Source organism: Oenanthe melanoleuca, chromosome 4, assembly GCF_029582105.1.
Source record: "Oenanthe melanoleuca isolate GR-GAL-2019-014 chromosome 4, OMel1.0, whole genome shotgun sequence".
NCBI classification, from domain to species: Eukaryota; Metazoa; Chordata; class Aves; order Passeriformes; family Muscicapidae; genus Oenanthe; species Oenanthe melanoleuca.
Window position 1 is genome coordinate 46,948,262 of NC_079337.1, and position 23,987 is coordinate 46,972,248.

Genomic DNA, 23,987 nt, shown 5'->3' on the forward strand with positions numbered 1-23,987 from the left:
AGACAGATTTTTTTCCACAGGACTTGATATTGCCTATGCCAGATATAAGGTAGAATTAAATGAATTAAAGGCAGGGATCAGCTCTTTTTCTTTTGATATACACCTTAATCTTCCTGTTTCTCTAGAAAATGTAAATGAGGTGCTGCAGTAGCTCACTGCATTCTGCACTATTCTAAACACATACACAAAAAAACCAACACCCAACATGCACCTAGAACACAACACAAAGCTGTTGGTCAGTAACTCTCTGAGAGATTTGAACTTAAATAACTGCTGTTTTGCAACACACACTGGTAATATTTAAAATCCAGAAAATATACACAATTTGGTTTCAAGAACATCAACAAAACAATAGGTATCAATACAGAAAACTATTTAATTTGTTTCAAAATAAATACTTGACATACAAAGCACATACAGTGAAAAAGGATCACAATAAATTACAAATGGAGATACTTGCTCATTCACTGACAGAAGCCCTTGGTATTTCCAATTTCATACCATCAAATTTATCATTCTTGCTGATTTAAGCACAGCACTGAACAAATATGGATCCCAGTGCTTTCTTTCACAGGTACTGGTATGGATAATTTACTGCAGTGATCCAATTTGAAAATCAGTAGGGACCAGTAAATCGCTGCATAAAAGAAAGAGCGAATGAGGTGCTTTTTCCTTGGTGTCAGCAGCCTGCGATTATTATGTTTATTAGATTTTCTTGAAAGGGCTTCACATTTTCTCAAATATGCAGGAGAACTGTATTTCCCCTCTGAGTCCTTACATTAGCATTTTGTGCCTCAGTCCTTGAATACAAGTAAAAGATGAATTTTTCAATTAATTTTAAAAGTTTATACCATCTGGATGGCACAGAACTAAGCAATGAAACTCCCTTACCTGCACAACATCTGCCATTATCACAGAGCTAGCTTGAGCAGAGAAGTTAAAAAGCAGTGCTGAGATTTTTATGAAAAAGATTCCTGAATCCAAATTCAAGATTAAGTTCTATTACATTATCCATACTGCTATCTTTCCATCTTTGAAATAAAGAACTGTTTAAGGTTCTGTCCTTAAAAGGTGATTTGAAACAGCAAGGCCTGACTCTTCCTGTGACTTTAAGAAAATTATAGCACAATAGAAGTCACAATACAAAAACACACTAACCAATTTCAGTGCAGATATGGTTTAACCACAAATAGGTGTACCACAGCAATTAAAAACTGTAGACAATGAAAACAGATTAGCATACCCTACTACCATCTTGGGATCTTACTTTGTTGCATTATTTTTTGTCAGAGATGATGATACAAGGGCCACACCTAGCATTGCAATGAAAATCAATTTTTGATACCACTTTAAAAGAACATGTTGTTTTAGTAGTGTCTTCTTTACCCTTTCTGAGCACTGTAAGGTACAGCACATTTATCTAAGCAATGTAAGGAACAGTACTTTTTAAAGTACTTCAGACTACAGTTACAATAATTTTAGGAGCAGGGCTAACAAGTCATATGTAGAGTAGAAATAAATCAGTTTCATCTGGGATCTTATCCAACTCTTTTTTCTATTTCCTGCTCTGCCAGAACTCTTACATGCACTCAGGCAAATGCTCTTTCCTTCCATGTCTCCATTCCTGTCTTTAAAATGGGTAAGAACTTCCTGAATAAACACAGCATCTGTACAGCAAATGTTGCAGTACAGGTGCCTAACGATAAAAGGTCTAACACAGACTGTACAAAATCATTGGTTACGTTATTTGTTTGGACAGGACTATCACATACATAGTTAACAGCTCCAAAACTGTTGGAAGAAATAGAGGCTCATAATTATAATAATTTTTATTTAAATCCTTAAAACATTAACAGATATTGCTCCACTTAAACACCCATCAAAGAAGGGAGCAAAACATAAAACTGACAGCACAGAAATGACAATATATATATAAAATTAAATAAAAGCAAGGAAGGAGAGGATGGATGTATTGGTGAGTTACTTTGTGTGTAAGAAATCCTAACTGGCATTAGCTACTCCAACAGACCCAATGGCTCCTGAAACTTCATCTATAGATGAAAACAGACAAGGGTTAAACTGGAGCATCACTTCTACAGAAAGCTTGTAGAGAGCAAGGCGTTTGTCTACCCACAGAATCTATGCAACAGCACTTAACTTACAAAAGCTAAGACAACAACAACCAATGAGCAGTATGATTTATACCAGTGGAAACAGTTACCACATTTGGTAGGAAACCTTCCAGTAATACAAAAACTCTTCTGCTTCATTTTGGGATTGGCAGGCACTTTATGGTCAGTAGCAAAATTTCTCTACAATCACAGGCTTTTGTCACAGCCTCTGCATCACAGCTAGCTGTTGACAGCAGAGCAGCATGAATATACAGCCCTCTTCAGAAAAAAAAAAATCAAACCCTCAAGCTATCAGGATACAACCAGCATTTTATATTTACTTTAATCATTAGAAGAGAAACAGTCACAAACTGTGGTGAGGAAGCAGGCTCAAGGATAGAATGTTATTCCATGGAGGAAACTCAATGTTATCACTTAGGCAACTGGAAGGCTACAGTAAAAAATCAAAGATGATGCAGAGCACAGGTCAGGTGCCCTATTTATTTGGCTTGAACATTATGATTACAACATTATTCCATGTTTTCTCAACAAATCACAGAAGTATGTTTTACCAGGCCACAAGCTGCTCTCATTTGCCAAGCAAAGCCAAGAATATGCTACTGGCCAAACCAAATCAAATCCATTTTATGAAATTTCCTCCACTTGGTCCATTTTCAAGACTTAACAGAAAGAGATAAATTCAGTATCCACATTTAAGTTCTACTTCACAGCACTGTCTTCCAACTCTTTACTCACAGGATTGTCATTCACTTATTCCTTCTAATCCTTCTCCTGCATTCATTGAGTTGGATCTCTGCTTCGCATCCCTCAGTTATGGACTCATCTCTAATTTAGTAACTAATTCAGTCTCTAATCATATAATTAAGGAACAGTAGAATGCACCCATAACAGCAGTCAGACCACAAAAATTTGCTCAGATGTAACATGTTATTTTGCTTACAGTAATTACAAATTTATTTGCCTTCCACTCCCAGTATGGGGGATCAACTTAGATGACCAAATTAATTTTTAAATTGTAGTGGTACAAACAGCTGAATAGAATCTGATGTCACCATTCAAAAAACACATCATGCAACATGACAAAGGGTCTAGAACCATGCTGAGGAACTCAAACAGTAATAAGTAGGTCTGGATTCTTCTTTCTGATTAGATACCATTGCTGCAGTGCTTATTCTTGAATTAGATTTTTAAGGAAATGGTCATAAATTTTTGCACTTTAGAAGGCAAAAATTTTCTATAAAATAATTTAGAAGTGCACAAGACATTATATCCCAATTCAGAAGCAGCAGTGGGAATATAAGAACATGCACACATACACACAGGACAGCATTCTGCTCAACTTCCAGGTTCAAGCATCAGTAAGTTGGGTTAGAGAGAAAATGAGCCTGAAGAGCCTAGTAAGTTACATTTAACACTCCTTTTATTGCAGTAGAAATTTTAGTTTTTATAAAATCCTCAAATTATAGGATACACACATAATCAATCTCATTCCAAGTCTTTAGCAGCTGTAGAGCATTAACTGCATGCAGTTGCTTCTGCAGTGTGCGAGTATTCTATAAATAGCTAACCATGTTCAGAGAGCAAGACAAGTAGTCAAAGAATATCATATTCAATTACAAACTGGTTCATCAGTACCAAGAGGTTGAGCAAAAAAATTAAGTAAGTTTATAAATACATGGCTCTGATCTAAAAACCAATACAACTGTAAAGTCAGAATGATATCCATATCACAAACAAGATAACTCAAGTTACAGGAAAATACTTTGCTTCAAGACTATTTTTGAAAGCTCTTCTCATACGGTTTCTCTGACCATGGAAGAATAGTTAAGTTCAGTGCTACAGAAGGTTACAAAAGGCCAATGAAAGTCCTTTAACTTTATGCAATTAGAATACTAATGCTAACTACAGAAAATTCAGCAAATACTTTGCCTTGAATTTCTGGAAAGAAGTTGTGATCAGACAGATAGTATTATTTTTCCATGATCTACCATTCAGCTGCTGGGTGAATGCATAATCAATGTAATTAATTTATATATTTAATTTAATATTCATTTCTGTAGTCATGACACTGGCTTCAGATCAGTCATCAGATGGATTTATGCCAAGAAATCCTACACCCATTTGTTTCAGAAGCTGCCTAAACAGGTGCAATTCTTTATGTAAATTTCCCATCACAATGAGGGTTTCAGAAACTGGAATAACAATTTATATAGAACTACCTACAGATTAATTTTTTTTAAAGCTATCATGCTTGAATTACTGCAGTCTCACATTTGTGTGGACACAAGAATAAATCTGCAATGACTCTGCAAAAGTTACTTCACTAACATTGATTAGTTCATTTCAGACATGGTTAAAAGTTTAAGCATTGCATCTTAGTCTGAAAATCCTACAGGTCAGCAGTTTGGCTTGGTAAAACAACTTGTTATGACAAGAAAACTGCACAGAGTTTTCTGTGATCAGTCTTGGTATTTCTTCCAACAGATTAATATAAGATTATGTCACAAGGTAGAAACATGGGAGAATTCTTGTTATGTGTTATTAATAAAAATAACCTCTCCTTCAGGAAGGAGTGTTATCTCTGTCAACTTGATAGATTTTAATCCCTTGTGTTAACTTCAAAGTGGGCCATATTTATACACTAAGTATAATAAATTGGACAAAACAATTCTAGATACATTTAGTAAGCAGAAGAATACTGTTCAAAGTTTACTGCATAGGTATGTGTATCAACTGCTATCCACTGGAGACATCCTAAAGTAGTTATAGTTCCAACTAACATAAACCTAGTGAGCACAGATCTCTTATAATAAGTTTCAATCAATCTCAAACAAGTCTTGATTTAAAAAAACAAAACAAAACAACAAACCTGTATGATAGGGAAAATTTTAGGTAGGATGCATCTAATTTTTTCATCAATTAACAATAGAGCACAGTTAATTTAAGTTTCTATTATTTGTTTTTGATATGCTAAATTTCATATTATCTCCAAGAAAAGCATATATGTATTTTAACACAGCCCAGAGCGAGATCAGTGTAAAACCAGGAATTTCCAATCATCAGCAGAAGTGCCAGCTGCTCATAATGTTCACAAAACACGAGTGCCTGAATTTGGCTATGCAACATTTGGTGCCAATCTGCTTATAAAGGAAATGCCACTGAGGCATAGTCTTCTTACAAAAACAGGGCACGAGGGCTTCGTTATTAAGTGTTCAACAACAATCCTGAGCTCGGTGAAGAGAGTCCTGAAAAATCAGATTTAAAGACACTTTTAAAACCCTACAGCATATATCATATATCACATATCATATATCTTTTTCATCCACTTATTTTCTCAATATCACACTCACATAGACATTTTAAGTTAAATTCTTCAGGCCAACTCAGTGCTGCTTCCAAGAGCTTCAGAATTCTTGACTTTTAAACATTAACTTTTTAACTAACTCTATATCCATCCTCAGCTGGAAGTTACTGAACTAGAGAGAGCAGAAACTTAAAGCAGAAAAAAAAAAAAAACGAAAAAAATAAAGACTATAGAGGCTACAGAAGCACTATAAAAAAAGAGAAAAAAGATTAATGCTTTATCACAAACAGTGTAAGGAGCTGGGAGGTTATTGTGTTTGTGCTACTTATTGGAAATATGCAAGAACCCTGCACTGCAGAAGCACCTATTAAAACACAGACCTGAGAAATAAAACCCTCATCACTAATTTCCCTTAAAACTACAAAAATGCCAGCAGAATATTTTGGATAAATTAGTTTTACCAAATGTCAGTTTTAGTATTGCACAGCTTAAATTGTTTTTAGATACCAAAGTAGTAAAGCAACTTCATAGATGTTGTTGATTTTGTTAAAAATAAATACATGTAGTAGGATGGAACAACTGATTTCTTATACAAATACGGAATAGAAGACAATTAAGCTTATGATTCTTACATCTGTCTTTGCATATCATGGCAGCCAAAGCCACTTTTTTGGCACTCTAACACACCATTTTCTGATCAAGTAGACAGGAAAGTCTGTTCACAAAATCTTATGCTATGCAATGGTCGTAAAAAAACTTCTAAAAAGCACTCACCTGAGAAAACGCTCATAGGAATATTTATGATCTCAAAGTCTAAAGCAGTAATATTGGCTTGACCAACTTTCAAGATCAATAAGGTTCTATTTCAAATAAAATTAGACTTATTTATGAATTTAACTAAAGGCAATGAACATGTTTAAGATCATCCACAGGATTTTCTCTCAATATTACACAAGTTTTTAAGTGTCAGCCTCAGATGTACCTACAATCTAAAAATAAGGCTATCTCTCTGATAAGAAAGACCTTCTTCTCCCAAAGTAGTTTTAATTACACAAGGATGTTCTGAAAGCTCCCATTCAAGAATGGTGGAACATTTCTGATCCCTTACATAAAATAACTCTAACCTTTAACCAGCCACGGTTTTATTTACATCCAGGTGTATTTAACACTCTACAATTGCCATCTGCAGATGCAGTGTTATGAGTTCTGCATTCATTTTAGAACGAAACATTTCTAAATGCCTAAGCACTAAGCAGTTAACACTAACACCCAAAAATCAACGTAGTACTTACCGACAGTACGGATTCCGCCGAGAAGAGTAGCGTAATGTAAGAAATCTATAGTAAATGAACGGCTGGAGCAGACTCCCTTGTCCACTGGAAGAGAACAGTTCAGTACAGTTTACTAGTGACAAAAGAAAACCCAGCAAGGCACCAAAGCAAGGAATTTTTCTAAGAAAAGCAAGCAAACTACTTGGGCTCAAATAAGGCTAGATTTGGGTCACATTGGTTCAGAAAATCTAGATCTGACAAGAAAAAGTACATAATTATACACTTAGACATGCAGAAACATTATAGAATAAATGTGCTCAATGAAGTAGTTAAGGAAGTGCTGTTCTTGTAGAGATTTTATATTTATGAAGTGTTTTTATATGCCTCATTTCTGGTGGTGTGCAAAGAATCACAGGAATGATGTTGAACATGTATTTAATAGCAAGAAAACATGTGTTGGTCAAGCCCAGAAACTGGTTGACATAAGTAGTCCAATTACATTGACCCTGTTCAATCTAATTGCAGCACTTTGAATATCTGGACCATATTTCTAGTATCTTTTGCAAAACTTCTCAGAACACGCTGCAAACAATTACAGATGTATAATGAGACTTTTATGCCAAGCTAATACAATTTATTTCAGTTACAGTGAAATGAGGCTTTGGTATTTCACAAAATTGCTGTTTGACATGGCTGTGCTGTGAAATAGTGGAAACACTGCACACAAACCATACACAGCAAAGCACAGAAATGCCCTAAGTTTTACTGACTGAAGCCACTTTAAATAACACATTATTTTAAAAATCTGTTTGAATTTAAACATGATGATAAGTAAGTTCCAGTAAGTAGAACTCCTTTAAGTATTAGCACCATCTTTGCCCAGAAGAAAAATATAAAGTGGAAGTGAGCTACAGGAGGGAAGAAAGATGAAATATTGAAATCTGTACAGTATTGACAATCTAATATGCTTCAACATTTAAAGAAAAAAAATTCACAATAGCTGCATTTAGCAATTAAATTATTTTAAAGTTTAGCATATGACCTTTTACAAGCTTCAATATCTACCAGATGACATACCAAGTAGCAACATTTGACAAACTACACTCTCCACAGAGAGACAAAAGAAAAAAAAAAAAGCTATACTAAGTTCAAAGCACTCAAAAGTTTCAGATACTGGACAGAGTGTATCTGCCAGCTGGTAAGTGGTCTCAGATGGAATGCAATCCTTGAGGGCTGAAGCATTGAAATGTTCAGCTGATATATCAAAAGATAAAGACAAATTATCCATCCTATCCAAGAAGGTAGAGCCTCCCTTCTACTGCTTATGAGATCACTCAAGACAAATGTTCCCACTATGCTATAACTTGTAGAGAACAAAGGCTGCATTGCTCCTCCAAATATTAAAAGGCAATGACCCAAACTTCTGTGTCTGGCAGGTCATTATGCTCAAGATCCCTAAAATAACTTCAACAGGCTGCACAGCAGGCAGAATAAAATGGAACAAAAAAACCCAAAAGGGTCACTGCTAAGAAGCAGCATAGGAGAGAATGCAACCTACTCCTGCTTGCACACTTTTTTGCATAATGAAACTTTGCCATTTAAATTTCAGGAATCTATTTGTCAAAAATATGAGTTCACTTTCAGTGAAGCTGAAGATCTTAATATTCTACTAAACGAACCAAAATTAAACTTACTTATCAATGTTCTGATAGAAATGTGGGCGAATTGAAGTTTCAAGCCTGAAAAACTCCCATGTGACTCATCACCCACACTATGAAAGGGAAGGTTTTTCTGATGCTGAGTTACATAATAGTGAATGCCTTTTGATGTCAGGATGTACAAATTTAAGAAGCCTAAGAGTCACTTAAATTTTATTTGAAGTTCAAGCCTTGGTCAGCCAGAACCATATAAACAGAGTAATATGATCCACAGAGAACTCATTTGCAAAAAGCAGTCTTGTGTAGCAGTTTCTAATTATTTAAATATTTATCATAATTCTTACCTGAAGAGCATGAAAACTGTAGCAGGCATCAGGAAAATTTCATTGCAAGCAATGAATTTTAGAATATTCTGTTGATTAGCATTCAGTTTCTCTAAGAGATTTCTCAAAAAGGGCACACTGTTTGAACTTCGTGCCTTTAAAGAAGAAGAAATTATTTACAGAATACATGAATGTTACACCTATCTTCATTAGCACAGAGCAAACAAAATGCAAACAATTGCTATTTACCACCTATTTCAACATTTTAAGACTTCATCAGTTTTGAGATTAATATTCTACAGAAAACTACTGCAGGCTTGGAACACCATCATTTACAGAGTTCAATTAATGCCATCAGAAGTTGCAATTCCCTCATCCACCAATTTTAGGTTCAACTGCACAGAGACAGCCACAAGCCTTGTTCAGTCCACCAGGAGGAAGTGCCCATGGTAGCAAGACAGCCCAGCTAGGAACAACAAAGTCTGGAGTTATTTTAGGATGCACATGGCAGTGCACTGAGCAGCAAGAGCAACTGGCAAGTATTTTGCTTGCTAGTCTCACCCTGTAGTTTGTTACTTTACTACTGAAACAGAACAATAAAATTCACAGGCTATAGTTTAGCCTGAAAAATACATGTCTTAAGTTTCAATTTAACTGTTCCACAGATTTTGTTTCCTTCAAAGAAAAGCATTTGAAGAAAAATAATTAGCGTCAACTCCAACATATCATCCCACGAAGGGGAAAAATAAAAAACAAACCACCAAACCCAACCAACCCAAAAAAGTCTTCTCAAATTCTCTGTGCTGAGATTCCATACCACAGTTTCACGCTAATTCCTCTACTGCAACCAAAGAAAACCAAAGCAGAGCTGCAACTTAAACCTGTTTATAAACCCCAAGAATATAAAATGTATTAATTGTAACATATACGTATCATACTTACATCAAGAACCTTCTTCGTGTATGTGGCAGCATGAAGCAAAGAGAACAGCAGAACTGGAAAAATACTCACTGAAGCAAGCCATAAGGAAAATGACAGGTTGTGCAAGTGCCTCATTTCTCCATGATGTTATACTTACACCAGTCATAGCTTGATGGCTCTTTGCAAAAGTTTGGCTGGAATGACCTACACTGGATGAAGATATGTGTAAGTCTAAGACCTATATTTATAGCTCTTCCTTTTGGTTCTTAAACCTCTTTGCTATGCATTTTTATTAACTCCAAAATATGGGTGTCTGCAAATATGCAAAAGTGTAACACACATCATTAGACCCCAGTGAGCTTCTACTGAAATGTGTTCTCTCTACACAGAAGGCGCAAAACCTCTTAAATAAATGTTGTATTTTTTGTTAAAAGATGCTGCAAAATTAATTTCTTTACCAAAGAACATGCAGTTGCCAGCCATTCTGATTTTACAGAGCAAAAATGTAGTTAAGAGTAGGACATTCAGCATACATAGTGTGACATAAAGAAATGTCAGCTCTTTGACAATCCACAGGAGCAAACTGTGCAGACTTTATCAGTTTAATAACTTATTTGAGAGAGCTACTACTGAATAATTCTCTCTCTACATGATGCATGTCTACTACAGTGAGAACTGTGTAAGCTCTGTATTGGCAATAAATAAAAATTACCAAGCTCTCCAAATATCACTGGAGGCTGGTCATAAAATCCACCAAACTTAAGCCTCAAAAAGAGAAAATCTAAGTAGCCAGAGAATGCAGTGCACTAATTACAGGGCTGATTAAACTGAATATGGATCAATCAACATAAGCCTCCCATATTTTACACAGAGTATGTTCTATAAATAGCAAACATATCAAACGAGTTCAAACTAGTTTTTCAAATCATGGCAACGGTGATGAAAAGAATCATGTTTGTAATATATTTAAAAACATTAGCAGGATGACACAAGAAAAGGATACTTGTAACAGGGTAGGAATTCACAAAGATAAGGGAGTACAACAGGTAATGGCAGCTGTCCTCCAGCAAAGCCTGGGCCAGAAACGCCCTGCTAAGCTGGAAGTGCGGTAGCCTTTGGTGTAGTCGGAGGGCACTGGTAAGAGCATTTGCCAGCAAGGCACGCTGATAAAAGCTTGCTGCTTCATGCAACCTGCAAATCATCAGAGGAGATGTTACCATGTGAACAAGCTCAGAAGTCTTCTACCCTCGAGGATTGCATCACAACTGAACAATACCTGAAGTATTTATCTTTATTTCTATTATTGTACATAAGCACTATTCCCAAAAAAGAACTCAGAAACTGTTTAATACTGACTTTACTAGAGGTGCCTAAGACAACTCAATATAATACTCCATTTACACACAAAAACATGCATTTACCACTACTTTACATTTGTTCAATACATTTTCCAAACACATCTGTGTTTTAAACCAATCTACAATCTGTAAGCTATTCTGACAAAAAGCATCCAAGTCAGCTGAATAACAGCAATTCACCTGACATGAAAAAAACAACTAAATGCAAAGGGAATCTAGTTTGTTTGTAAATTTTTAATGCTATTTTACAGTATTATGGTACATACCCTAGAAGAGGCAGGACAAATAAAGCTGAGCAGTAAACCGTGAACAAGCGGGAAATCCACATTGCTGTATCCAACTTATTAGCCATCAGAAATTGCTAAATTGGAAAAGAAAAAAAAAAAAAAAAAACAAGAAAAAAAAAAACCAAAAGCCAGTATCTTAATACTTGTGTACAATGAACACTCTTCCCAATTCTATTAAATTGCAAGTCTTTCCTCAACCTCAGTATAAGCAAATTATAGCTTGAAGCAGAAAGCCTTCTTTTTGTTCTGTGATACTTGGCTCATATGATGTTACTAGCCAGATGAAAAATAGCTTGGCTTTCCCAGAACGAAGAGGCTCCTTTGCACATTACAATCACATACAGCGGTAAGAACTTCTAGAAAAGCAGTTTTTCTATCCAAACACACCTCACTAAACAGTCAGTTTCACAAATGTTATCATGTAGGGTCGCTAGACCTGACTGACTTTTGCTTCAAGGTTTCTTTTAGAATATACTGCACACACCTGGGGCTAAATCTCCACAATTGTTAGCGAGGAAAAATACAGGGCGAGGTAAAGCTGGCATAACTACATTATAAGGAAAGTGGCATCCTTTTGGCTCACATATTCCTGGCCTTGAAAAAGCAGAAAACTTTTCACAGTAATCCTGACCTCTCCTCTTGTTGGGCTCTTCCTAACCACAGCCCTGCTCAATCTTGAAATAGCCAAAGTGCCAGAAGGCTATAATGAAACACAGAATGCTTTTGGCTATATGTGCATCCAAGTCAAAACAACAGCTTCTCTCCATCTGAAAGAATCCTTTTTTTTTTTTTTTTTCCAAATTTGGACCAGCTTTTGAAGATTACTCTTTCCCTCTATATTCCTAGTGCATCACCATGGAAATAACCAGAAATCTACAAGCATCTTCATAACATAATTTTGTATCTTACTTGCACAATATAACTACAGAAATAGCATGAAGCCGTGTCACGGCTAGGTTAGATTATCAGGATAAGGTTTTTCACCCAGAGGGAGAGTGGGCACTGGAACTGGCTCCCCACGGAAGGGGTCACAGCACCAGCCTGACAGAGTTCCAGCGTTGGGACAATGCTCTCAGGCACACAGTGGGACTTCGGGGGTGTCCTGTGCAGGGCCACCAGTTGGACTGGAGGACTCTTGTGGGTCCCTTTCAACTCAGCATATTCTACAATTCTGTGAAATACAGATGCTACCACACTGAATTACGTCCAATTCAGCCATTTCCAATAGCGGCGGCACCCCAGGAGCACAGTTTCAATCGGAACGCGAAAGCCGCTCTCCCCCGCCCGCAGCCGGGCGAGCAGTGCCCCGCCGCCGGAGCAGCCCCGCGCCCGGCCCGGCCCCAGGCCCGGCAGCTCCTTACCACGGCCCCGCCGCCGGCCGCGCCTGGCATGGGCCCGTTCTGCGTGGAGTCCGCCATGGCCGCACCTGCGGGGAGAGAAGCGCCTCAGTTCGCGGGACACGCGCGACCGCGATCGCCGCCCCCCGAGCTCCCGCTCCCGGCCCGGCCGCGACCCACCGCAAGCGCCACACGGGGCACAGAACACGCTCCGGCGGATCCGCACTCCCGGATGCGGCCGCACGCCACTTCCCGCAGCCGCGGGCTGCCGGGCAATGTAGGCGGTGACTGGGATGCTCCCGGCGGCGCCTGGCGGCGTCACGGGATGGGGCTGGGCGGCAGCGCGGGGATCGCGGCTGCGGTGCGGGGTGAGCCCGCTGCCCATAGCAGCCCGGACACAGGTGCTCAGCTCCGTCTCTAGGGGTGTTTGGGGGCACTTGGATGTCGTGGCAGCAGCAGCGACAATGTGAATGCTCGCTTCGGCCCCGGTGTGGGGAGTGTTTGCTCGCTGAGGGCTGACTGGGTTTCCAGGGCTCCGGGTTTCCACAGCAGCCTGGCGAGGCTCAGTGCTGTGCATCAACAGTACAAATGGGAATCGTAGGGTCGCAGGACGCGTGCAGGACCCTCCGCAGTTCCCGGTGCTACGGTGCAAGGTTGTGTTCCTGTGTTTTAGTGTCTTTGGTTCCCTATAATGTTATAAGCGGGGGGGGGGGAAACCACAGAAACTGACCTCCTCAAAGCCAGGTGGGCCTAAAGTCTGTCAGCGGTATTACGTTAAAAAGCTGGATTTTTGAAACAAGTTTTTGAAATCTGTGGTCAATGATCATCAAACCATAAAGTTAGGAGCTTTACTCGAGTACAGGTATATCAGCAACCTCTGACAGGAGGGTGGCACAAAGCAGAAGCAGCCCTCTGCTCACTCTCCGACATGTAGCATATGTAATTTCCCTTTCCAGGGAAGGTTTAATCCTCCATTAATCTTCCCTTTGCCTTTAAGTTTTTTTTTATTACTTTATTATTTTATTATGTACATGTTTCTACAGCTGTTCTCACTTGGAAGTCTGTAACTCGTCTGAAGTGGCATCAAAGCAAAATAAAACAGAACGTGGGTCTCATGACCGACACCTTTGACTTGTGGCTGCCGTGGCTTCACGTAGTTGTGCTTCTGGCTTTCTCCAAAGGATGTGCAGCAGGTTCCCCCTCCTGGCAGCACGGCTCTCAGGACACAAGCCGTCTGCTCCAGCTTCTAATCGTTCCCAGAGGCTTTCAATTCAATTACTTTCTAACAGCAAGAAAGACATATTCCTGTGAGCGAGGATATTGGAATCAGCATCCGCAATCAGCCTCATTTCTGGCTTGTGGTGATTAAACTTGAAGATTGATTGGAAGACACTAAGGAAGAATGTATAATGAAGTATGTTGACAAGAAAGTAGGAAAAGAGTCAGCTGATAGGGATTCTAATACCATAACAATTATAAATAATCTAAGCAATCTTAGACTAGTTGACACTTTTAAATTGAAGATGCAGAACCTGATTTCCCACTTCTCTCCCAACCATCCATCTCTCATTTAGGTGACTGAGAAGAGGGCACAAGAACTACCTCCTACTTTGAGATGATTTTTCTGTGGAGGGAGGAGACTCTACTGAGCAGTAGAGAATTAGGACTCTCAGTGTGTCTGCTGGGCATTCTCAGGTGCTGTAAAAAAAAGACTGACAAACATTTATGCTAAACCAAAATTAAGACTTCAAATATAGCCCAGTAAATTCAAGTTGAGCTATTACCTAAATACTATATTTCAAAATTAAATATTGATACATCCAGGAGATTTTTTTAGATGCAACTGAAACATGAAAACCACTGAATGTTTAACTGAAATGTCACAAAGGAAAAAAACCTGGCCAGTGTTCAAGATTACATGTCTTTCTTAAATGAACCTAGGATGTCAATTCCATGTCTTTAGCAAGAGTGCTTTTTCATTCCTTAGCACTTGCAATTTAGGAAGTACTCAATGCATTTTTATGCAAAGCATTCATTCCCAGATTCTAGTTTGGTCTCTTGGTCAAAACAGCAAGAGTTGTCTTTCACAATTTTGCCTTAATTTCATTTAAATAGAGTATTAAGCCATTATTTATTTACAACGGTAATGAATTTAAAAATGTCATACTTTGGAAAATTTAATAAGAAATGTCCCTCTTTGCCCTTTGCAACTAGTCCCCTTTTTCTTCTGTCCTTGTTTTCCTGACTTTCCACCTTTGTTCTGTACCTGCTGTTGCTTCTTGTTCAATATAGTCTCTTCTGTTGAGCACTTCAGACCATACTACTGCTTAATTTAACTTGAAGGAAGACACTAAATAATACTTTTAGAAATCAAGTGTCAGCTATTGGCTTCTCGTTTTCACAGTTCTCCTCTGCTATGACATTACTGAGCCGAGAGGAGGAGCAGAAATTGATCTGTCTGTTACTAATGATTTTGATTCCAACAGCTGTAAGAGGACTCTTCCATCCCATCAAGGCACCCATTTGCTTTCATTGGTGATTGATAGTTCAGGTATTTAGTAGAGTATCATTGTAATTGATGAGGACTCACCTGCCTCATTAGCAATACAGTCCCATTTTTCCACTGTGGCAGTCCAACACAATGAGCACAGACCCAGCTGAAATTCTAACTAACACTTCCATGTTTTCCTCCCAAAAATTTATACACCTGTCAGAGAATTAGACAGTAATGATAATGATACCTGGGATCAGCTTGCTCTTAATTTAAAAAGTTATGGATGCAAAGGGGTATATTTTGACCTTTTATGCCCAGATATATACACCTACTTCCACTAATCCATTTGATGTCTTCTGGGAAAAAAAATAAAGCACCTTAGTATATCTGCAAAATAAGTCACACATTTTAAAATTATATAGAAGAAAATATGAGTGCAATGCTTTACATTTGTTTAGCAAGGCTGAGACTCCCCAGAGGCAGTGAAACTTTGCTAAGGCTCACAACATCATTATTTAGATGAAGTTCAGTGAAGACTTTAGGTCAAAAAGATTAGTAATTTACTTGTAGGCACACAAGCAGCAGCATATGGGTAGGAATGGAATATATAACTCCAAAGCCAGCATTTCCAGTTTTCTTCTTAGTCACTATGTGTTTTCAGATGAAATCATATGCAAAACTCCATAGACAATTTGAAGCCAGTTTGAATATCCAAAGAAGGCTGTGATGGTGTTTCAAATTACTGAGAACCTCATTACAGACACTGTGGAAATAATTTAGAAACAGTAATTCTTTGCCAATGCATTTTGACAGCCATAATAAATACTTTATAGAATCAGTATTTTGCATTAAAGGTAGTTTTAAATTTGATTTTTTTATTGTCTCTTTAATAACATCACCATCACAAGCATGCAATCTTTTGTGGTCTACAGTGGCACCAGTTCTCAATCATTTTAACAGACAATGGTGTAGCATTGTTTAGGTGGTGTTCATCACCTTGCAGCAAGGGGCATTTGAGGTTCAGACAATGATTTATCTCTTTTGTCCTTCTTGGTTTGAAAGAAGGTACTGTTGCTAACATCTGTATGCAGTTTTCATTTATTTCAAACAAAAGAGAGAACATTCCTCCAAGACTGATGGGATTGCAGTTCCTCATAGCCAAACTAGCTCCATTATTTGTATCAGTAGTGTCTAACGCAAAGATAAAATAAGTTTTTATGCGAAGTTCTAATGAACAATTTGGTTCTTGTTTGTGGTTATCTCAAGCTGGCTATCCAAATCTCAAGAAACAATAAAGGACATTGGGTAAATGCCTGTTATATTTTTCAGAAAAAGAAACAGAAGTCTTCTGTCTCTACCAGATTGCGTTGTGATTTTTTGCTGGATGGTCTGTAGCAATATCAAATATGTTCTTCTTTCTTTTCCTTCGCAGCTGGAGTTTCCATTTATTCACCCTTCCTGGAAGAATTACCCTTTTAATCACTGAGTGTGTGCCAAAGCAGTGAAAAAGAGAAACCACAAAATTTTTGAAGATGTGTGAAATAGATGTGCAAAATTCCTTCCAGTTGCTTTCTGTGTCAGCATTTTCATGACTCCTGGCATTTTGCTATAGTCTTATGTTATTAAAATAAGTGACACAGAAGCAGCAAGTGTAAGCTTAAGACTGTATAAAGAAATATGATGACTTTATATATGTCTTTTGTAGGATCCAAGGTATGGAACAAGGATTGTCATGTGATTGAATCAGAGAGCAGCCTTACCAGTGTATTTTATTTGCAATGTCCTACCCATTAAGAACATAAAAAAATATTGAAAACTTAAGGATGGAAAGAATGATGGGCAAGTGTTCTTTTAAAAATTAATTAAAGAAAGATTAGGAAGATTTTAGAAATCTGCAGCAAGAGACCATATCAACGAATGGAGGAACACAGTGAATTATAGATGTAAACTTTCGACTACCTGTAGTGCTTGATTATAAATACCAGAGCAGGAGAGATTGATAAACATCATCTTGCAAGCTCAGAGAAATATCTGAAAGTGTATTGATCAATGCTGGACTCAGTACTGTGCTGCTGGTAAATGGCTTCCTTATCTCATTCTGATCACAGGCTACAGTGAGGGAATCAAAAGAGGACAAAGGACAAAACCCAAACCTGTGAGCTTTCCCAAGAAGTTCTGTTACCATGCAAAGAATGTTAGCTCTAGGTATGCAGAAAAATGTGAAAGGAAATATTCACTTTTTAAAATACTGTCTGTTATATGATCTGAGTGAAACCTCATAAAGATTGATGACAGTAACACTTAACACAGTTCTGCACTAATAACTAAGAACTAATAACATGATAATCTGTGGTCCTGTTTTCTTCAGCAGAGATATTATTATTACATTCTGCCACTCATTCAGTTAAAGCAGAAGTTTGCAGATAAATAATTAGGGTTGCAAGCTGTATAAACTGAATAAAAATGAACACTGAGATTTTTTTGCCTTTATCTGAAGGTGACACAAGCAAAGACTTCTTTTGACATAAGTGTACCAGCTAGTGAGTCAGAAATCCCATCCTATTCACATACAAAACTTTTCTCACAACCTCAACAAATGTGAGGGCTGCACATTTTTTGTTCTCAGCACCCACAAAGCTGCCTTTGGTTTCATTTACAAGCATCTTTAGACCTTTGATTGTGTCTGTCTGCATCATCTTACCATCATTATGTCCTAGGCAGTAAAAGTGTACAGGTGTTTATAAAAGACCTTATTAAAATTAAAGGAGAAAAGAGAAAAGCTTTAGGTTTTGGACAGTTTATTACACAATCTGGTATGTATTCCTAACCAGGGTAGGTTGAAGTAGTCTTATGTATTATATTGCATAATTTGTTCTTGATCTTTAAATACATACTCCAAGTGCTGAATTTTCAAAATTCACTTTGCAGTTACAGATAAACTCAGAAATCAGTAACTTTCTGCATTTTTTGTGAGATCCCATTCAGAAATTCAGTCTCAGAAAACTGGCTGGGTGATTGCATGTTAGGAATATATAGAAGTATTTTTAACATTTGATATTGGATATTAAATTTTAAGCATAGTCAACTGACATGTCCACTGACATGTTCCACTTGGAGGTGGGAATGTTTTTATTCATTGGTGTTTATTCATTCACAGCCTATCCAATTCCAGATATAGCAGGCAAGTGTTCCAGTTTATAAAATTATTCCCTCTGTTTTTTATTTTATTCTATATAATTTAGTTAGATTAATTTAAGTTTATAATCATTGCCAAAAAAAGGTATAGGCATTTTTTATCCAATTGTTTTTTGTAGCCACTGATAATCAGTAACAGCTTAAAACTTAGAAAAGATAAAGAATACGTGGAAAGACAATCAGGTTAATTAGATTTGTCCTTCCAAACACTCATAGGTAAAGTCCATCCATTTAAATCTGATTTAATCATGTGCTGAAGTGGCATGAAATTGAATGAAATCAAGCTGTCCATAGCCCAGAAATATTCTTACTGAGATATAAAAATCCTCAAGGATACCAATTAGTCAGATAGCCTGCTTGATAAGTCAAGGATAAGTTTCTTGCTCGGTCACAAAGCTTCTGATTTATATATTGACCAGAATGACTGGTAATGGAAGGATATTCTTTGAGGCACATAACTTTTTATTGAATTCTGTGCTGTGACTTTTGCAGAAATGACTTGTCTAACACTTCCCCTTTAGCAATTTTTGCTTGTTTATATAGAGCCTGTAGTAATTACTTCATTAGGAAGGTAAAATACAGGGAGATTCGGGTTCAAGGCAGATATTTGGCATTTACACAAAGGAAATTGTAAGCAATCTAGAAAGGGTCACAAGTAAAATGAAGTGTTAAATACATAGCAAGATTATTGACATTTATGACAGCTTCTGAAATTTAATAGTTAATGTATTATCAGTCAGTGACCTGGGAAGAGAAACACAATGAATTCAGGTTGTGGCTATAGAAAATTCACTCTTAGCTTCTTCACTGAAGTTTAACTCACTTTTGGTGAGTTATACTATTTATTATTCCTGATAGGAATAATTGCTTTACATTACAGTTGATCCAAGACCACTACAAACAATTCTGGCATGGCACCTTTGTTTTAATCTTCATGCATTTTTAAAAATCCTCCAAAACCAGAGAAATCGAGGTATTAAAATAGCCAAAGAAACAGTCTGGAGAAGACTGAATTGTAAGAAGAGAACTGTAGCAGGCTTAGTGACAGGAATGTGCTTGACAAATGAGAGATGAACAATAAGAAATGAGAGAATAATTTATATGCAGCAGGATATGAATCTGTATCCTTGAAAATTTTCAAGATTCAGCTATAGTTCTACTTCAAGGGGGGAGTTGGACCACCTAGTCCCTGGGATCCCTTCCAATTGATATTTGTTTGGTTTTGTGCAAAGTGAGACTCTTAAACAGCAAAAATGAAGAAACTGGAACAACTAGTGATGGGTTTGACACCCACTATTATGAGATTAACAAATACCTCATGGAGTTGAGACATGTTGTTAAGAGGTACTGAAGGATAAGGAGTCTTAAAGATTCATAGGAATTAAAGTGATGAGTAATAATGAAGCTTCAAAACAGAGCAAATGTTTTGATGAATTCCATCATTATAGGAAGTGTTGATTTCTAAGGTACAGGCACAAGAATACAGGTTATTTGTATCCATACAGTGCAGCTATTCTGAAGTGCTACAGCTCACAAATTTCCTCATCTGTACTGTACCAAAAAGCTGAGCTGCTACACCAATCTTGGGTTTGGAAATAAAAAAAAAATCCATTATAACTATTTGTTGAAAATAACACTGGACTAAACAATTGCAAGTTGACATGGTCCAAAATAAATTGGATAAACAAAAGGTATTTCTCTTAAGTGTTTTATATTTTAAAAGAATATCCATCAATAAGTTAAGTAAATTACTAGTGAGGTCATCCATTTAGAGAAATTCAAGTAAAAGTAAAATAAGATAAGATAAGAAAAATTATATATGCCACAGCAGAATGTCTGTAATCCTTTCTCCAGTCTCTTAAAATGGCCAGGGGGAAAAAAAATCTCAATATTAGGGAGTGTAGGCTGGTGACATAAATTTAAAAATGAGGAACTGAAACAGACACTTAGAAGTGTCTAAGAAGTGTCTCCTAGAAGTGTCTAAAAAACAAGTCACAAGGCACGAGAATGGTCTGTCAATGCTGTCTCCAAGCACAAGGTAATATCTTGATTTTCATCTGAGTTTCCAAACATCAGTCTCTCAAACTTCACTGGGTTTCCAGTTGTTGGCTTCCTTTTGGATCTCTTTTGGACACCAAGAAAGTCAGAGCCTCATTCATCGTCCATAATCCTGAGATCAGCTTCTCCTCAGTACCACATGGATGCTTTGGACCTGAGGTGCTGATGAGCTAACAGCCTAAAATATGGACAGAGAGCAGGTCACAGAGTTTGTCCTCTTGAAATTCACAACAAAGATGAGACACTTTTGGCCAGGACACCAAACATTCATTCAATTAACACGGTGGAGCTGCCCACAATTCATAAGGATGCTGTCAGAACTCTAGAGTTCAAAAAATGGTAACCATAAAAGGTCTGACTGCTTCCTCAAGAATGTTTTCTAGTGTGTCTGTTTTTATGAAGACCCCAGTTCAAAGGAAACAACTAAAGATGTTTCTTCAGAAAAAATATTAATATTGGTAACATTTGCTAGTCTGATGACCTTACTATGCCATAGAGGCAGTGTACACTTCTAACTTTTAAATATGAGCTGTATTTTACAACAGTTTTATACCAGAGGTGCCTCAGGCATAAGCCATAAAATTTAATTATATTCACCTGTGAGCATCAGCTCATGCAACAAAATAAAACTTGTGTCAATCAAATATATATTTGTCTTGGCTTTACCTATGCTTATCAGGGGATTTATCATGTAGCAGTAGAACTGGAAAATAGTAATTCAGAAGTAAATCATAGATGAGTAAAAAAAGAATATAGATAAGAGTATTGGAGATCTAAGTGTGACTTTTGATTAATGTTGAAATTACAAGTGAATCTTCAGGTTAGTACCTTTCTATTCCAAAGGTGTTTTTACCTTTAATTAGAATATAATTTAAAATAGCTTGTGATACGTGAAAAAAATCATTGTAAGAAAAATAAATAGATTGTTATCCTCTTTACTGGGTCAAATTCATGACCATCATGAGGACACAAATGTCCTTTATATTCTCCTCTCAGGGTGATATCCTGTGTAGTGCATGGCTTAGAGAAGAGATGAAATGCTGTAAAACTAGTAAAAATAAGAATGGAGGACCAAATAACAGGTAAAGGTGAAGGCATGGTTAGTGGTCAAATATATTATTTTATGCCAAAAGAATAAGCTGGTTTTCATGTCTCTTCTGAAGATGCCACACTTTACTCAACAAGAGATATCAGGGCCACAAGACAGATCTGTTTTCATTATGTCCCTGTCAGTGCTGGAAAACCTCACAATTGATTCTGTTGTGATAAAAACATCATATCAGATGTAATTCAAGTCCTTCTCTCTAAACTCCTGTGAATGAACCTCAGTAACATAGCAAATCAGTGGTGACCTCAGTTTTGAAATATGTTTTGTTATTCTGGAGTTAATCAAAACTCTTTTACAGTAAATGGGTGATGAGCATGGGTCAATTTCCTGTTTCTGCAGTTTTCTCAGGGTTCAGTATAGAGCATTATGATCTGACAGTTTGTATTCTACATGTTCTGAAAAATTAAACTCTTACTATGACTTTCAAGTAAGGTAATTTATGATAATCCAGATGTCTAATTATCCATAAACTGGATTACGTCCACTCATTGTTTTAGAAATGTAAGTACACTTGCACTTTTTCAGTAAAAACTAAGAGGTGCACTTACCTTGGTTCATATGACCCCACCTCCTTCAGTGAGGACTTCAGACTGCAAAAGCCCAGGAACAAAAAGAGAACACCAAAATTTCTTTTAATCTGAGCAAGTGCAGCATTCAACAAATTCTCAGTATCCTCATTTGAGGCCCTTAGAGGTAGTGATTACAAAAGCAATAAAACAGAACAGTGATGACTGCAACTAGTATGTTCATCATTTGTTGTATAATTATCTCATAAAATTTCACTGGAGATCCTCACACTAAGATTCTTCTTGTTTAAAGTATAAAACAATCTAACACTGCTAAAAAGGTCACTAGAAATGAATAGTGAATAATATTTATTACAAGGAGTATAGTTAGGAGACATATTTTATATATTGAAGGACTTTTTCAGTGGTGTTGGCATCCCAGTATTTCTGGCATCTGCAGATGTAGAATTGCATGATATCTTGTAGGAATGGTATTTCTCAAAGAACAGCAAAGTTTACTAGGAACCAGAAATAGTGTGGGGGGAATTTCTACTTAAAGTCATAAGAGAACTTTCATGCTATTTATCTATTCTTTTGAAAATGGAACACTCATGCCATCTAATCACGACTTCCTCAGATTCTGCAAGACCAATAAAAGGGGCACATTGATATCCAGTGAATAGAAATACAGTATTACATTCTGGATTTGATCTGTTCTGTGCATTCTTTATATTCAACCCATATTATTCAAAGATTGTTTTCATGAACCTAGCTTGCTCAGTCACTAGTCATCTGATTTTGCTCTGCTCTGGAGATCAGTGTGAATAGTTTTTCTTTCCTATTTGAATACGGAGTATCAAGCCAACTAGTCTGAGAAATGCTTTAAATTATGTCTACCATATGTATTAGTTATACATGAATAGAGACAGTGTTTCAATTTCTATCAGTTGCTGAAAGCTTTTTCAGTAATGCTGTCAGCTGAGATCAATTTGAGTAAAGGCATTAACACCTGGTATCAAAGTAGAGCTTTATTTTATGAAGAATAAAATTTCTAAAGCTAATACCAAACAGTTTACTTGGGTTAAATCTTTGATTAGACTATCTACTGGTTTTAAAACCAGGAGTGAAAATCAATTTAGTGGTTTCCTACTTGTTTCTTGTAGGTATTTGTCCAGGTAGCAAAATCTCCACACAATTCAGTATGTTTATCAATCTAAAAGTAAAAACAACTAGACAAGGCAAATATTTTTCTAGTGAAAATAGAGTTTGTGTTACTGTTTAAACTACCACAAGAACCCATGTATGAGGAGGTTCAATTGTAAACCATTAGGTAAGAAATGACAGAAACCCTGTGCCTTAGTCTAATAAGTGTTATAAGGCTACTGAAGGATATCCTTACAAAATGGGATGTCTTGATTCAAACCTATCTGCAAAGATACTTTTCCTATTTATTTCAGGAAGTTTGGACTCCTGGCCTCTCTCTGCAGTCCATCCCACAGAGTCATCCAGCAGTCCCTAGATGAGGTGATGCTGAAAGCACTGTGTGCACTTTGGACAGCTTAGAAAGTACAAATGCAAATTTTTAAAGATTCGTGTGATGAATCCACAGCATCACTTCTCATTTCACCAGAGATCCAGGGTAGTCAGGATGATGCAGAGGGCATTTAAGCTGTTCAATAAAAGAGGTTCAGAAAGTGAATTTGAGCAGTTGTGAGGGACTGGCCACACTACCAGTTCCTCCTTCGGTCTTTGTTTTGCTTCAGATTACTTCCATAAATTCTCTTCAAAGAGAATATGTAAAGGAGGCAAAAACCAATGTGGACAAATGTCTGATCATTTGGAGTCAGTCATACTGCCTAGCCCTTATAAATTTAACAGTACAGATTACCAATCCTGTGAGAGTTGTCACTGAGACTCTGGCACACTGGCACCTTCTGACTTATCCTGAGCAAGCATGGCTCTTGTCCATTACTAACACTAAGAAGCTGCAGAGATAATAGAAATGCTGTATTCTGATCCTTTTTTTCCATGTCCA

The 23,987-nt window shown here is 37.1% G+C and overlaps 1 protein-coding gene and 1 long non-coding RNA gene across 2 annotated transcripts; one reads left to right on the forward strand and one right to left on the reverse strand.

Moving 5' to 3' along the window:
- Positions 1-356: 356 nt before the first annotated feature.
- On the reverse strand, positions 357-12,846 carry TMEM33 (transmembrane protein 33). Its single transcript, XM_056489741.1, has 8 exons — positions 12,772-12,846; positions 12,616-12,680; positions 11,234-11,328; positions 10,613-10,800; positions 9,631-9,698; positions 8,710-8,843; positions 6,729-6,812; positions 357-5,377 (listed from the first exon to the last, which is right to left on the reverse strand). The coding sequence occupies exons 2-8, from the start codon at positions 12,670-12,672 to the stop codon at positions 5,248-5,250; spliced, it is 756 nt and encodes a 251-aa protein (XP_056345716.1). The 5' UTR covers positions 12,673-12,680; positions 12,772-12,846; the 3' UTR covers positions 357-5,247.
- Positions 12,847-12,902: 56 nt separating this feature from the next.
- Positions 12,903-17,574, forward strand: LOC130252470 (uncharacterized). The gene is made up of 3 exons (XR_008840366.1): positions 12,903-12,992; positions 13,635-14,286; positions 16,518-17,574. It is a non-coding gene; the product is annotated as an uncharacterized LOC130252470 (long non-coding RNA).
- The last annotated feature ends 6,413 nt before the right edge of the window (positions 17,575-23,987 follow it).